Raw genomic sequence first — 14187 nt, forward strand, 5'->3', positions numbered from 1 at the left:
GTTACCTAGATTCTTCAGATTTCTTTTATATGGACCTTGATGTAACACATTTTATTCACTATTTGAATTGGTACCTTAAAGGAGTACATGAAATAGAGGATTTTAAAATGTGACTTTTCAGCAAAACCTTGTTATTTCTACCATTTCAAGGGGGTCTGGGGATGTTAAGGAGGTACCTGGAACCCAAGGAGGGACTTTTAGATTTGCAGAATGTTCAGGGCTAGAAAGACTGCAGGGAGAAGTCCCTGCTGAGAATAGCCAACAGGTAATCCTACTACCATTGTTCTTTCATGTTTCTTTTCTCAGTTTTGTTCCCTTTCACTCTAATTAATCAGCTATATTAATTTCATTACAGAAAAAAAATTAGCAGCAGAAAAGGAGAAAGATTATGAAAGTAAATGACATAACTGCAGATTTTGTGTTTAAATAGTATTTAGCTGCATAATTCATATAGATACAAAATAAATTTTACCTATTTCAAGGCAAATTTCTTTATTTGTAGCTGTTTATTTTAGTCTGTTGTATTTGTAAGTTATAGGATAACTATTCATGAATTGGTATCTTCTGAAGGCATAAAGCTAGTTTGGCACATAAAAAAATAAAAATGAATAAAAAAAGAAAAGTAGTTATAAATACTTACCTAAAGATTTGCCTTTTTCAGGAGCATGTAAAGCACATGTTGAACAGAACAATAGGTGTTAATCCCATGATCTGAAGACATGCTAAATTCTTGTATATAAAAGTAGTTTACTTAAGGATGTATTTACTTAAGGTGTTTTATATGTGCTTTTCCTCAATTCTATTGAACCATTGCTAATATGGTTCTGTGTCACACTGAATTTTGGTATCTTCCTGGTCCCTTCCTTTCTTTGATAAAGAGCTTGAAGTTATTCAATCCATCAGAATGCAGATCTGTAGCCTCAAGGGGGCAGCATTTAGTCATAGCCAAGATCGTTTTAGCAAGAGCCCCAGGAATTATCATTTCAATATTTTGTTAAGAGTACTACTGCTTAAATTTGTGGAGTAGTAGCACGTTATAGTACATCGTAAAAACTGAGAAAGGCATTACCACTAAACATAATAATTGTTTTTGCATTTTAGTGTATCCTTATAAGCCAGTCTTGGTATGTATTGATTATCTAGGTTATATACTTTGTAAGAGTAAAAAACTTGGTAGTTTAAAAACATGAGGGAATGTAAGAGCAGAAAGAATCTTAGATATTATCTTGTCCCAAACCCTCATTTTTAAAAATTGAAGTTACTTTCCCACACTCACAAAGATCTCTTTTCCAGTGATTCCTGTAATTGTCTTAATTCTGTTCTCAAAAGATCTATACATTTAGACTAAGTATAAATACTCTTATTTCACAGAGTAAATCTGATTTTTGTTCCTTATAACTGCTTCAGAGTATCTCTCCTTCCTCGCCTGTGTTTTAGAATATACTTTGTCAGTTCCTTCAAGTAGATACGAGGTATCAGAGTGTCTGGTTTATTTGTCATCCTATTTATCTTAAGTCAGTTCTATTTTATAAGTGGCTTTCAAAATCTTTAGTTAGAATTGAACAAACTGTTTCATTACTACCTAGCAAAGAATTTATTTTGAGAATAGATTATGAATTTGTATCTTTCTAACATAGATTGAAGTGTTTAAATTTTTATCTTTCTAAGGTTTTTAAAGTTTAGTACTAAGAACATAAGGGTTTAAGAGCCTCAAATCCCAAGTCTTATATCGGAAATTGTTATCACTCTAGGGCCACCTGGGTGGTTCAGTCAGTTAAGCGTCCAACTCTTGATTTCAGCTCAGGTCATGATCCAGGGCTCTGTGCTCAGGGATGAGTCTGCTTGAGGATTCTTTCTCTTTCCTTCTGTCCCTACCCCTGCTTTTGTGGTTTCTCTCTCTCTCTCTCTCAAGTAAATAAATAAATCTTAAAAGTTATCACTGATCTAGAATTTTTAGCCATAATTTACTCTTGAAAAGATGATCAAGGAAAGCATCATCTTGAAAAGATAATAGAAGAAAGCAAGGCAATAATAAAACTGCTGCATTAACTTTTTCAATTAGTTCTACATTGCAGAATAAATCACATAGTTGTTTCGCATCCTTTGTGTAATTTTACTTTTTTGGTCATTCACTGCTGGATTTGTGGCTTTGATTGGGGGGGGTACCCAAAATCTGTAACATTAAAAAAAAAAAAAAAAGCTCTTCCTCAATAGAGTAGATGATAGAGAATATTCCTGAAGAGGGATCATTCCAAAAACTATGACTTTGAAACCTACTTTTACATTTACACTTGAGTTAGGGTTATGGCTGATGATCAAGCAATTCATGGTAAAAAACTGAGCCTGGAGCGCCTGGGTGGCTCAGTGGGTTAAGCTGCTGCCTTCGGCTCAGGTCATAGTCTCAGGGTTCTGGGATCGAGTCCCACATGGGGCTCTCTGCTCAGCAGGGGGCCTGCTTCCCTTCCCCTCTCTCTGCCTGCCTCTCTGCCTACTTGTGATCTCTCTCTGTCAAATAAATAAATGAAATTTAAAAAAAAAAAAAACAAAAACTGAGCCTGGGTGTCTCAGTGGGTTTAGCCTCTGCCTCTGGCTCTGGTCATGATCTCAGGTTCCTGGGATCGAGCACCGCATCAGGCTCCCTACTCAGCAGGGAGTCTGCTTCTCCCTTTCCCTCTGCCTGCCACTCCCCCTGCCACTCTCTCTCTCTGTATCAAATAAATTTAAAAAAATAATAATAAGGTTAAGAAAAAGTAAACATATAGCCTAAAAGAAATTTATTTTGCACTATCATGTAAAAGACCTAATTCTTTTTATTTATTAATTGATATTTATTTGTTTGTTTATTTATTGGGGGAGGGGCAAAGGGAGAGTGGAACTTTTAAGCAGACTCTGTGCTGAGTGCAGAGTGCAGAGCCCGTCGCTGGGTTGGATCTCATGACCCTGAGATCATGACTTGAGCCAGAATCAAGAGTAGGATGATTAACTAACTGAGCCACAAAGGCACCTCAGGAATGTGTAATTTTTTTAATAACAAGAGGAAACCTAAAAATATTCACTTCTATGGTCAAAGGAAATATGAGTCTAAGAATTTCTCATTTGGTATATTCTATAAGTAATTTAATTTTTGGGGTGCCTGGGTGGCTGAGTTGGTTAAGTGTCTGCCTTTGGCTCAGGTCATGATCACCAGGGTTCCCTGCTCAGTGGGAAGCCTGTTTTTCCCTCTCCCCACCCTCTGTTTGTGCTCTCTCTTGCTATTCTCTATCTCAAATAAATAAAAAAAATTTTTTAAAAGTACTTTAATTCTTTTTGTTTCAGTGTTATATTTAGATCTATTTAATTCTTTTTATCACTCTGTCACTTGTTTATTTTTTATTGTAAAATTTTTTCCAACATATACAAAAGTAGAGCCAAGAAGTCTTCATGTTTCTATCACCTAGATTTAAATATTATTACCATTTGCCTTTTTAGTTTCATCTGTTCTTCACAATCTTTTTTTTTTCGTGGAGTACCTTAAAACAAGTATCAAACATTATTTCATTTTGCCAGTAAATCAGAATCTATTTCTCTAATAGTTAAGTACTTTTAACTATTGAGATCTGTCTCTCTCTCCAGTACCAAATCACATCTAGCAGAAATAACAGTGTGTTTATCTCACACCCAGTTCATTGTTCTCTAGTTGTCTTTTAAAAACAACGTGGGTTGGTTTTTTTAAACAGCTCGTTTGAATTAAGATCCACAAGTTTTTACATGTTGCATTTGGTTAATGTGTCTTTATTCATTATTAATTTAACAGCTTAGATTAATTTCAGTCATCCTTGCCATATCCCTCATTCACATTTGGGGTCAAAATACCTTGTGATTATTTGTTAAATTTTCTATGCAACACCAAATAAGAGTTCCACAATGAAAAAAAAAAAATAGGTTAAAGATTTGTTAGCACTTTTGAAAATAAAAATAAGTTTAATTACAAATATGTAACAAGATATTCAATAAAATACCTAATAATTTAAAGATTTTATTTATTTATTTGACAGAGAGAAATCACAAGTAGGCAGAGAGGCAGGCAGAGAGAGAGAGAGGGAAGCAGGCTCCCTGCTGAGCAGAGAGCCCAATGCGGGACTCGATCCCAGGACTCTGAGATCATGACCTGAGCCGAAGGCAGCAGCTTAACCCACTGAGCCACCCAGGCGCCCCAATAAAATACCTAATTTAAATGGTAATAGAAAAGGGAACCAGAAGATTCATTCTGAGGGAATTTGATGCTTCTGGCAAATTTACCCTTTAATTAAAATTCTGGGATATTTGTAACTTGTTACTCTCTAATATTTGTATTTGGCTGAAATTGATTCTCTTGGTTACTTCCCTTATTAGAATTTCTTGGATTTTTTATTGCAATATTTTCATTTCAGGAAAACAATTTCAGTAATTCTTTTGATAAATAGACTAATTCTAATGTTACCTTCCATTCCTTTGTCTCTGATCCTTTTATTTTCTTTTGTCTGCTTTCTCAGCATCAATTTTTATGGCTTTAAGAATTCCCAGGAAAATGATTGTCAGATCCATGTTTCCAGCATTAACTTCTATTAATAGACATTTGTAGTTGATCTGCCACTGTCCCCAAAGCAGACTCATTCATTATCTTTCCTCCAAAGTTTAGTTTCCCTTATCTATTTGGACTTATAGCATATATGTTGCCATTTGTTGAGAATCTAGAACTAGGCTCTTCATCTGTAGTTTCTCTAGTCTTCAGACAATCCCTTATGTTAAGATTTCATTACTTAATAGTTTATAGATGACGAAACTGAGGATCACAGAGGTTGAAGAGATTGCCCTGAGTCACTTAACTAGTTTAACAGGCAAATTGAAAGTTTTGACTACTGGTGTGTCAAGCTAAAAAGTCCACCCTATCCATGGCACCTGTTTTTCATGCATGCATATGCATGTATATGTTTTCTCACTGACCATATTATAAAATCTTAAGTGTGGGACCAGATCCTATTATGGAAACAACTTCAATCATATCCCAAAAGTAGATTTTCTTTTTCTTAGAGCTTGGAACTCAAAGAGTCCTAGGATTTCTCATTTCTAAACTTTTTTCCAGCATTTTATTCTCTTTTTTCATTTTTATGCTCTAGCCTTATAGCTTACTGTCTTTTTTTCTAATTATTATGGATTTTAATCTGATGTTTGCAGAAATTTTTTACTAGTTTTGCCCAACTATTTCCAATATTACCTTAAAAGTGAATGAGTATATTTAATATTTTTCCAGAGTTTAAATTTATTGCCATTAAACAATGCTTTGAAAATGGTGCTACCATTTCTATATGAGAAATTCATTATTATTTTTCCCTTTGTGATACGTTATGAATAAAATCTGAGATAAGGTTCAAAGAAAGTATTTTGCCTCAAATTATTTTAAGTCATATTATAATTATGTATTTTTCAGAGAAAAAGGGATAGGCTACAGAAGAAGAAAGTATAGCTTATATTTAAAAGACTTCTGAATTAGAATTGGAATTAGAATTCTGTTACTTGTACTGTCCATCAAAAGCTGAAACTGAACAACTTTAAAGACTAAAGTTGTTAAAACGGCTTACTATAAAATAATATTTATAACATTCTACTTATAGTTACTTCATTTTTAACATCAGAAATTTTCTTTGCGTTTTGCTATGATTGTTTTATGTTGTAGTCATTAAAAAATCTGAAAGGAAATATATGCAAAGAAAGATTAATTTGCAATTGATTCATTCTTGTGCAGAATGTGTATAAGTAAATCAGTGAGTGATTTATAGTAGATTTATTCCTCATTTTAATCTATAGTTTTGTTTCTGCCTAATTTATTGATCTAAAATTTCTTAATTCTAAATAATTTATGTCCTGTAACATTAACAATGTGATCTTGCCTTTGTGGCTCATAGTAAATAAAAGAATCTTTCCTAATTATTTTTATAAAAATAATTATCTTTTTAAAAGAATTTTTAAGAAATATTTACTAACTACAAATGTAAATTCTATGTTAGAAGTGCATAACTAGCAATGTAATCATAATTGTCATTAAAATCATTTATGCCTATACTATAAAATATGAATGTCTTTCAGTATCATCTCACAAACTGCGTGGTTGTGTTTTTTCACAGAACACTCCTATGACGCCTTCACCAGCTGTGCAAGTGCAGAGCCAGCCTAACACTTCCCAGCCTTCTCCATTCAGTGCATCTAGTCAACAAGGGGATCCAGTGAGAAAACCTGGACACAACTTCATGTGTCTGTGGCAATCTTGTAAAAAGTAAATGGAAATTTTATTTGATACACATAAATGCTCTTTGTTCTGGAATGCTTTTATATTTACATTTCTCTCATCTCTACTTTTATGAAAAAATTTTTTTGAAACCACTGAAATCTTTCAGCAAAAATACTTCCTGTTAGGAGGGATGTTGATATAGGTCCAGTGGCACCTGAGCTAAAAAATTTATATAAATGGTAAAAAGAGCTTCATTGCCTTTTTGTAGGTTATTAGAGAATGCATCTCAGTATTAGTTTTTAACAAAAGAAAATCAGCTAAGTGTTTGATTTGATATTTGGCTATGAAAAGAGATAGGTTTTTTAAAGTGACTTGAAGTTGGTGATAGCTATCAAATTTTTGTAGCAACTTAAAGATAATAGTCTGTTAGGAAGACTGATGTCTTAAATTTGAGTTTGGGTTGGACACCCCATGAAAATTATTTCTAAAGCCATACCATCCCACCATTTAATAACTAAGATGAACAGTGAGTACGATTGAACTTCCTAAAACAGGGCTTTCTTATGAAATGCTTGCAAATAATGTTGGTTAAAATAAGATAGTTCTTTAACAGTTCTCAGCCAAGACCCTTTGTTTTGTCACTTTTTAGAGGTTTAGGACTAAGGCACTTGTCTTAATAGACATAATACCTTTCATTTTTTTGGCTATCAAAGTTCTATTTCACTTTAACTGAGAGCAGTAATTACCATATTCTTTTAAAAATTATATTTGCTGTTCATGATTTTTATGATATACTACAGACGTGCTTTTACTGTAAACTTCATATAGTGGTTTGTTGTGGGGTTGTGGCTATAACTGTAGAGTAGGGGATTTTTTTTCTATTTTTTTATTTTTTATTAACATATAATGTATTATTAGCCCCAGGGGTATAGGTCTGTGAATCTCCAGGTTTACACACTTCACAGCACTCACCATAGCACATACCTTCCCCAATGTCCATAACCCAACCACCCTTCCCCTACCCCCATACTCCCAGCAACCCTCAGTTTGTTTTGTGAGATTAAGAGTCTCTTATGGTTTGTCTCCCTCCCAATCCCATCTTGTTTCATTTATTTTTTCCTACCCCCCAAACCCCCAACGTTGCCTCTCAACTTCCTCATATCAGGGAGATCATATGATAATTGTCTTTCTCTGATTGACTTATTTTGCTCAGCATAATACCTTCTCGTTCCATCCACATTGTTGCAAATGGCAAGATTTAATTTCTTTTGATGGCTGCATAGTATTCTTATATATATCTCCCACATCTTCTTTATCCATTCATCTGTTGATGGACATCCAGGTTCTTTCCATAGTTTGGCTATTGTGAACATTGCTGCTATAAACGTTCGGGTGCACATACCCCTTTATATCACTACATTTGTATCTTTAGGGTAAATACCGAGTAGTGCAGTTGCTGGGTCATAAGGTAGCTCTATTTTCAACTTTTTGAGGAACCTCCATGCTGTTTTCCAGAGTGGCTGGATCAGCTTGCATTCCCACCAACAGTGTAGGAGGGTTAGAGTAGGGGATTATAAATAGTGTGTACAACTTTGGACAGTGTTCATCAAACTTTAAATCTCAACCCAATAGTGGTGTCATGAAATCATTTTGTCAGGTCTCTACTTGTGGGTTTTTGCTGGGTTTTTTTTTCCCCCCCAATTAAAAAAATGAATAAGGTTCTATAATGTTAGTAAAGGGAACTATCATTTCCAGTTTTATATGTGTATAGTATAGGCATTTGTGTATTAGATTATAGTGTAAGACTGTTTGTCAAAAGGTAGTTTAGCACAAGTCAGTGCTTTCAGTGGTCTTTGATTATTTCTTTTATTTGTTTATTTTGACCTTTGTTTTGTTTATGTTGTAAGTTAATTTGAAAGTTTTTTCACCAAAGTCAACTGTAATCTTTACTTTTTTTAGATTTTCTTTTTGTCTTTTCATGCAAATGGAAGCTAATGGAATAGAGAGTCACCTAATACTGTTTGTTGACTAAAAAGTTTGGGAATAGTTGCTTTAGATGAAGCACTTATAGTATATCAAGAAAAAAAAGTTGCTGGAGTTCATGAGCCTAAATGCCTAAATGCACGACATGATTTCCCATCTTGCTACAAGATTTGATCTGTGCCTCCTCTTTGAAAGTCTTTTTTGAATAAGACTCAGCAAGGCTTCCTAGAGCTTGTCACTTTTTAAAGCCAGGTTTAGATGCTGCAATCTCATTTTGATTCTGCAAATATTTACTGAGTACCCTCTAGGAGGGTGTATGTGGTAGGAGTTAGAAATAAAAAAGATCATTTTCAGCTTCTATAGAAGCACATCCAAAAACAAACTTGTGGTATAAATAAGTGCTATAAAGAGGTAGTTGGCAGGCATAGTGGACAGTTAATGCAATGCTGAGATGGTTAGAAAAGTTTCAGTACAGGAGCTCCTGGGTGGCTTAGTCTTTTAGGCAGCCACTCTGGTTGTGATCTCGGTGGGCTTGTACTTACTTGGCGCAGAGTCGGCTTCAGATTCTCTATCCCTCTGCTCCTTTTCTCTCAATTGTTTGAGTTTTATGAAGAGAGTTTTAGAATTGGCATTGTGTACTTCTATCAGGAGATATGTAATATCTTGTCTCTTTTTTTGTGATGTCAACAGCCATTGAGGATCATCACCTAAATCTATCATTTCACTAAGAGTTGTAAAATGTAAAAGTTCCCCTCTTACCAACTTTTTGGTTTCTCTGAGGCATAGTAAGTTCCTAGAGAAAAGACTAGATAGGTTATTTATGATAGCTCTTGCTTACCAGTTGTCAAAACATTGCATTATTTACTTGTATTCTTCAAAGGTGTCCCATGGAGTTTGGATTCTGTTTGTTTTTGTTTTCAGTTTCGCTATAGATGAACTTATGATGTTTTCAGTGTCATTATAAATGAACTTATGAATTTAAAAATATTTGAGGTATTTTAGTTCATTCAAGTTATTATTTCTTGATGTTTGAATCATCCCATCTTTAACAAGTAGAGGCCTATTCATGCTGGTTCCCAGTTCCTTTGGTTGATCTTAATATCAGTGATCTTAATATGTCTTTAGCAGTTTCCTTGCTCTCTGTTAGACAAAATGTTCCTGCTGCACACATGGCATCAAATTTCTCCAAGGAGGGCTTTTAATGGGAAATGGTATTTAGTCTAAGTTCCATGGAGTATCCATTGTATTTAATTAAGTTTGTTATTGTTCTAGCTAGCTGTTTTAGTGACAGACTAGAAAAACTCATGGTTTTTATTTCATGCTTAGGAGGAGCTTCTCAATTCTTAGATTACATCATACACATTTTGTTGCCTTCTACTACTTTAATTTTTTAACTTTTTGATAGATCTGTAATTTAGTTTTATGTATAAAGTATGAATCTAGCTTTATTTTTTCCAAATGGCTCACATATTGGTGTTTATCTTTTCCTTAAGTGTTTGAATTTCTACCCTTGTTATAATATTAAATTCCTGTATGCTTTGTCTATTTCTGTATTACTTGTTATCCCCCTGGTCTCTGTCCTTATTATACCATCAGTTTAACTTTAATGTTGGATATGGCAAGATTCCTCTCCTAATTTTTCTTTTTCAGGATGTTTCTCAATTTTTTTTCAAGCACTTATCCCAAGCACTTTGCTAGATTTTGAAATTAGAGTGATTTATAAATTGGAGTTGGTACATGTACAGATACTTATACTTTCAAATGAATTTTAGAATGTTTCTAGAGATCCAAAAAAAAGCATGCTGGCATTTTCATTGTAATTGCTTTTTTTATTTTTTTTTAAGATTTTTTTTTTTTTTTTAATTTACTTGTCAGAGAGAGAACACAAACAGGGGAGCAGCAAGGAGCCCAATATGGGACTCAGTCCCAGGACCCTGGGATCAATGACCTGAACCAAAGGCAGATGCTTAACCTACTGAGCCACCCAGGTGTCCCTTGTTATAATTGCTATTAATTAATTTTTTGGTAGTGTTTGTCTTTTCAGTGTTATTTCTTCCCTTATAAGAAAAAGGTATCAGCTTATGGTATTATAGTCTTTTCTACCCCAGAACAGTTTGAAAGTTTTCTTCACATACATTAATTGTAGAATGTACTGCTACTTGTGGCTCTTTTGTTGTTGTTGTTGTTGTTGCTATCATAAAGTCTTATAACTTCCATTATATTTTTCAACTGGTTGTTTTTTTCCTTTATGTCCTCTTATCCAATTATAATATCTTATATTCCCAGAATAGTTATGTAATAGTTGTGATAATATGCATCCTTATTGTTTAAAAAATTAGTAAACTATATTTTAGAGCAGTTTTAGGTATATAGAAAAGTTGAGCAGATAGTGCAGAGTTCCCATGTATTCCCTCTTCCTTGCAGTTTCCCTAGTACTAATATCTTATGTTAGTGTGATGTGTATGTTAAGATTATTGAGTAACATTTATATCTTACTATTAGCTAAAATCCATAGTTTACATGAGGATTCACTCTTTGTGCTATACAGTTGTGTGGATTTTGACAGTGCATAATGTCACATATTCATCTTTACAGTATTCTACAGAATAGTTTTACCACACTGAAATGCCCAGTTTGATCTGTTCATCTCTTTACTGCCTCCCGTCTCCCCCACTTCTGTGCCCCTGGCAACTACTGATTTTCTTACTATCTCTATTGTTTTTCTTTTGCCCAAAATGTTATAAAGTTGGATCACACAGTGCGTAGTCTTTTCAGACTGGCTTCTTTCACTAAAAATAGAAATTTTAAGTTTCCCTATGTCTTTTTGTGGGTTGATTGCTCATTTCTATTCATTGCTGAGTAATAATAATTCCATCGTATGGATGCACCAGTCTATTACCTATCAAAGGACATTTTGATTGCTTATGGGTTTTGGCAGTTAAGAAGTTGCTATAAATATTTGTGATTAGTTTTGTGTAGACATAACTTTTTCTTTTTTTAAAAAAGAACCGAACATGGTGCTTGAACTCGCAACCCTGAGATCAAGAGTCACATGCTCCACCGACTGAGCTAGCCAGGCACCCCATATGGAAATGATTTTTAACTCATTTAGGCAGATTCCTAGATTCCTAGGGTTACAATTACTTGATTGTATGGTATGACTATATTTGGCATTGTAAGAAACTGCCAAACTATTTTTCAGAGTAGCTGTACTGTTTTGTATTTTTCACCGTCAATGAATGAATGAGAGTTCCTACTCCTCCACATCCTTATCACTATTCAGTATTGTCAGTTTTTTAGATTTTAATCCCTCTAATAGATGTGCCTTCATATCTATGTTGTTTTAACTTGTATTTCCCGGTAACAAAAGATGTTGAGCATCTTTTCATTTACTTATTTACCACCTGAATATCTTCTTTGGTAAGGTATCCAGATTTAACCTGTTTTTTAATTGGGTTGTTTGCTGAGTTTTTAGTAATATATACGTGTTAGATTTTGTCATATCTTTTCTTTCTTCTGCATCTGTTTATATGATCATACGATTTTCCTCTTTTAGCCTGTTGATGTAATGGATTGCATCAGTTAATTTTTGAATCTTGAATCAGCTTTGCATATGCAGTGAAAAAGTTAAATATGTATATTTTTCATCTTTTCATCTAAGGTATTTATTTAGTGTTTTTACATTTGGCCTAAGAGGCTCAGCAAAGTGGGAGATAGAGCAGCAGGGTAGGGGCATACAATGACATAGTGTATCCTTCGTTTTTTTGTTGGTATATAGTTTTTTTTAATGTTATTTGACTGGATTTGCTAATATTTTTCTTGAGGATTTGTTTTGTCAGAGAATGAGAGAGAGCACAAACAGGGGCAACAGGCAGAGGGAGAAACAAGCTCCCCATGAGCAAGGAGCCCAATGCGGGACTCCATCCCGGGACATTGGGACTGAAGGCAGACTCTTAACCTAGACTGAGCCATCCAGGCATCTTTTTTTTTTTTTTTTTTTTTTTAAAGTGGGCCTCACAGTGTGGAGCCCAATACAGGGCTTGAACTCATGACCCTGAAATCAAGACCTGAGCTGAGATCAAGAGTCAGGCACTTAACTGGGCGCCTGGGTGGCTCAGTGGATTAAGCCGCTGCCTTCGGCTCAGGTCATGATCTCAGGGTCCTGGGATCGAGTCCCGCATCGGGCTCTCTGCTCAGCAGGGAGCCTGCTTCCTCCTCTCTCTGCCTGCCTCTCTGCCTACTTGTGATCTCTCTCTGACAAATAAATAAATAAAATCTTTAAAAAAAAAAAAAAAAGAGTCAGGCACTTAACTGCCTTAGCTACCCAAGTGCCTCTTTTGAGGATTTTTACACCTGTGTTCACAAGGGTTACTGGTCTGTAGTTTTTCTGACTTTTTAATGTATGGTTTTGGAATTACGGTAATGCTGGTCTTATGTAATGAATTAGGAAATGTTCTCTCCTTCTGTTTTCTGGTAGAGATTACAGAGAATTGGTATTATTTCTTCCTTTAAAGTTTGGTAGAATTCACCAGTGAAACCATAAATCATTGGTTCAGTTTTTTCAATAGTTAAGGCTTGTTCAAATTATTCTTCTTGTGTGAGTTTTAGCAGATTGTGTCTTTTAGAGAATTGACCCATTCATTTCATAAATTATCAAATTTGTGGCATAGAGTTATTTATAACATTTATTATCCTTTTAATGTTCATAGGCTCAGTAGCAATGAAAGAAGCTTTCATTTGTGGTATTAATAATTTGTGTCATTTCTCATTCTTTCTCTTGATTAAGCTAGCTGGAGGTTTATCTACTTTATTGATCTTTTAAAACAACGAGTTTTTGGTTTTGTTGATTTTCTCTGTTGATTTCCTATTGTCATTTCATTGATTTCTACTTTATTTTTTTTATATTTATATTTTTAACATTTTTAAAATATTTTTTTCTATTTTTATATTGTTCCTTTTCTAGTTTTCTAAGGTGGAAGCTTAGATTACTGATTTTAGATCTTTTCTATTATATACATTTCATGCTATAACTTTCCCTCTGTATACTGCCTTAGCTATATCCCACAAATTTGATTAAGTTATAATTTCATTATCACTTGATTCAAAATATTTTAGAAGTGTGTTGTTTAATTCCCAAATATTTTGGGGTAGCCCCCCCTATCTTTTTGTTAGTGATTTTTAGCTTAATTACTATATAATCTGAGAGCATACTTTATATGATTTCTCTTCTTTTAAATTTAAGGTGTATTTCATGTCCTGGAATGTAGTCTATCTTGGTAAACATTCCATGTGAGCATGAGAAGAATGTATTTTCTGTTGATGTTAAAGTATTATAAAAATGTCAGTTAGATCCAATTGATTGATGGTGCTCTTTAGTTCAAATACATCCTTACTGATTTTCTGCCTGCTGGATCTGTCATTCGCTGATAGAGTTGTGCTAAGTTTCCAAGTATAATTAGTGGATTTGTCTTTTTCTTCTTACAGTTCTGTCAGATTTTGCTCATATTTTGATGCTTTGTGTTAGGAATGCAGACCTTAAGAATTGTATGTCTACAGTAAAGAATTGACCTCCTCATCATTATGTAATATTCCTCTTTATTTCTGATAGTAACCGTACTCTGTAGTCTGCTTTGTCTGACATTAGTATAGTTATTCCAGCTTTCTTTTTGTTACGGTTGGTATGGTATATCTTTCACCATCCTTTTATTTTTGGGGGCAGGATGGAATATAAAATGGATTTTAATGTTCAAACTAATATTATTGGTCCCCAACTGTCAACTTTGAATATGATTTTCTCTTCTTCCCCCCCAGGTTTTCCTCATATAAGTCAATCCTTTAACTTTTGCTAACTGCCTTTAAAAATTTTTTTTTAATTCAAGTGTAGTTGGCGTACAGTGTTATATTGTTTCAGGTCTACAACTTAGCCACTTGACAATTATATATATTATGCAATGTATTCA

General features: G+C 34.0%; 1 protein-coding gene across 1 annotated transcript in view; it reads left to right on the plus strand.

Moving 5' to 3' along the window:
• The window catches only part of ARID2 (AT-rich interaction domain 2), a 163824-nt gene that overhangs the window by 121496 nt on the left and 28141 nt on the right, over positions 1–14187 (plus strand). The window contains exon 16 of the mRNA XM_044228747.1: positions 6141–6289. Within this exon, the coding sequence (XP_044084682.1) occupies positions 6141–6289 (149 nt within the window). The remainder of the gene's footprint in view (positions 1–6140; positions 6290–14187) is intronic.

The sequence above is a fragment of the Neovison vison genome, chromosome 12, assembly GCF_020171115.1.
Source record: "Neovison vison isolate M4711 chromosome 12, ASM_NN_V1, whole genome shotgun sequence".
NCBI lineage: Eukaryota > Metazoa > Chordata > Mammalia > Carnivora > Mustelidae > Neogale > Neogale vison.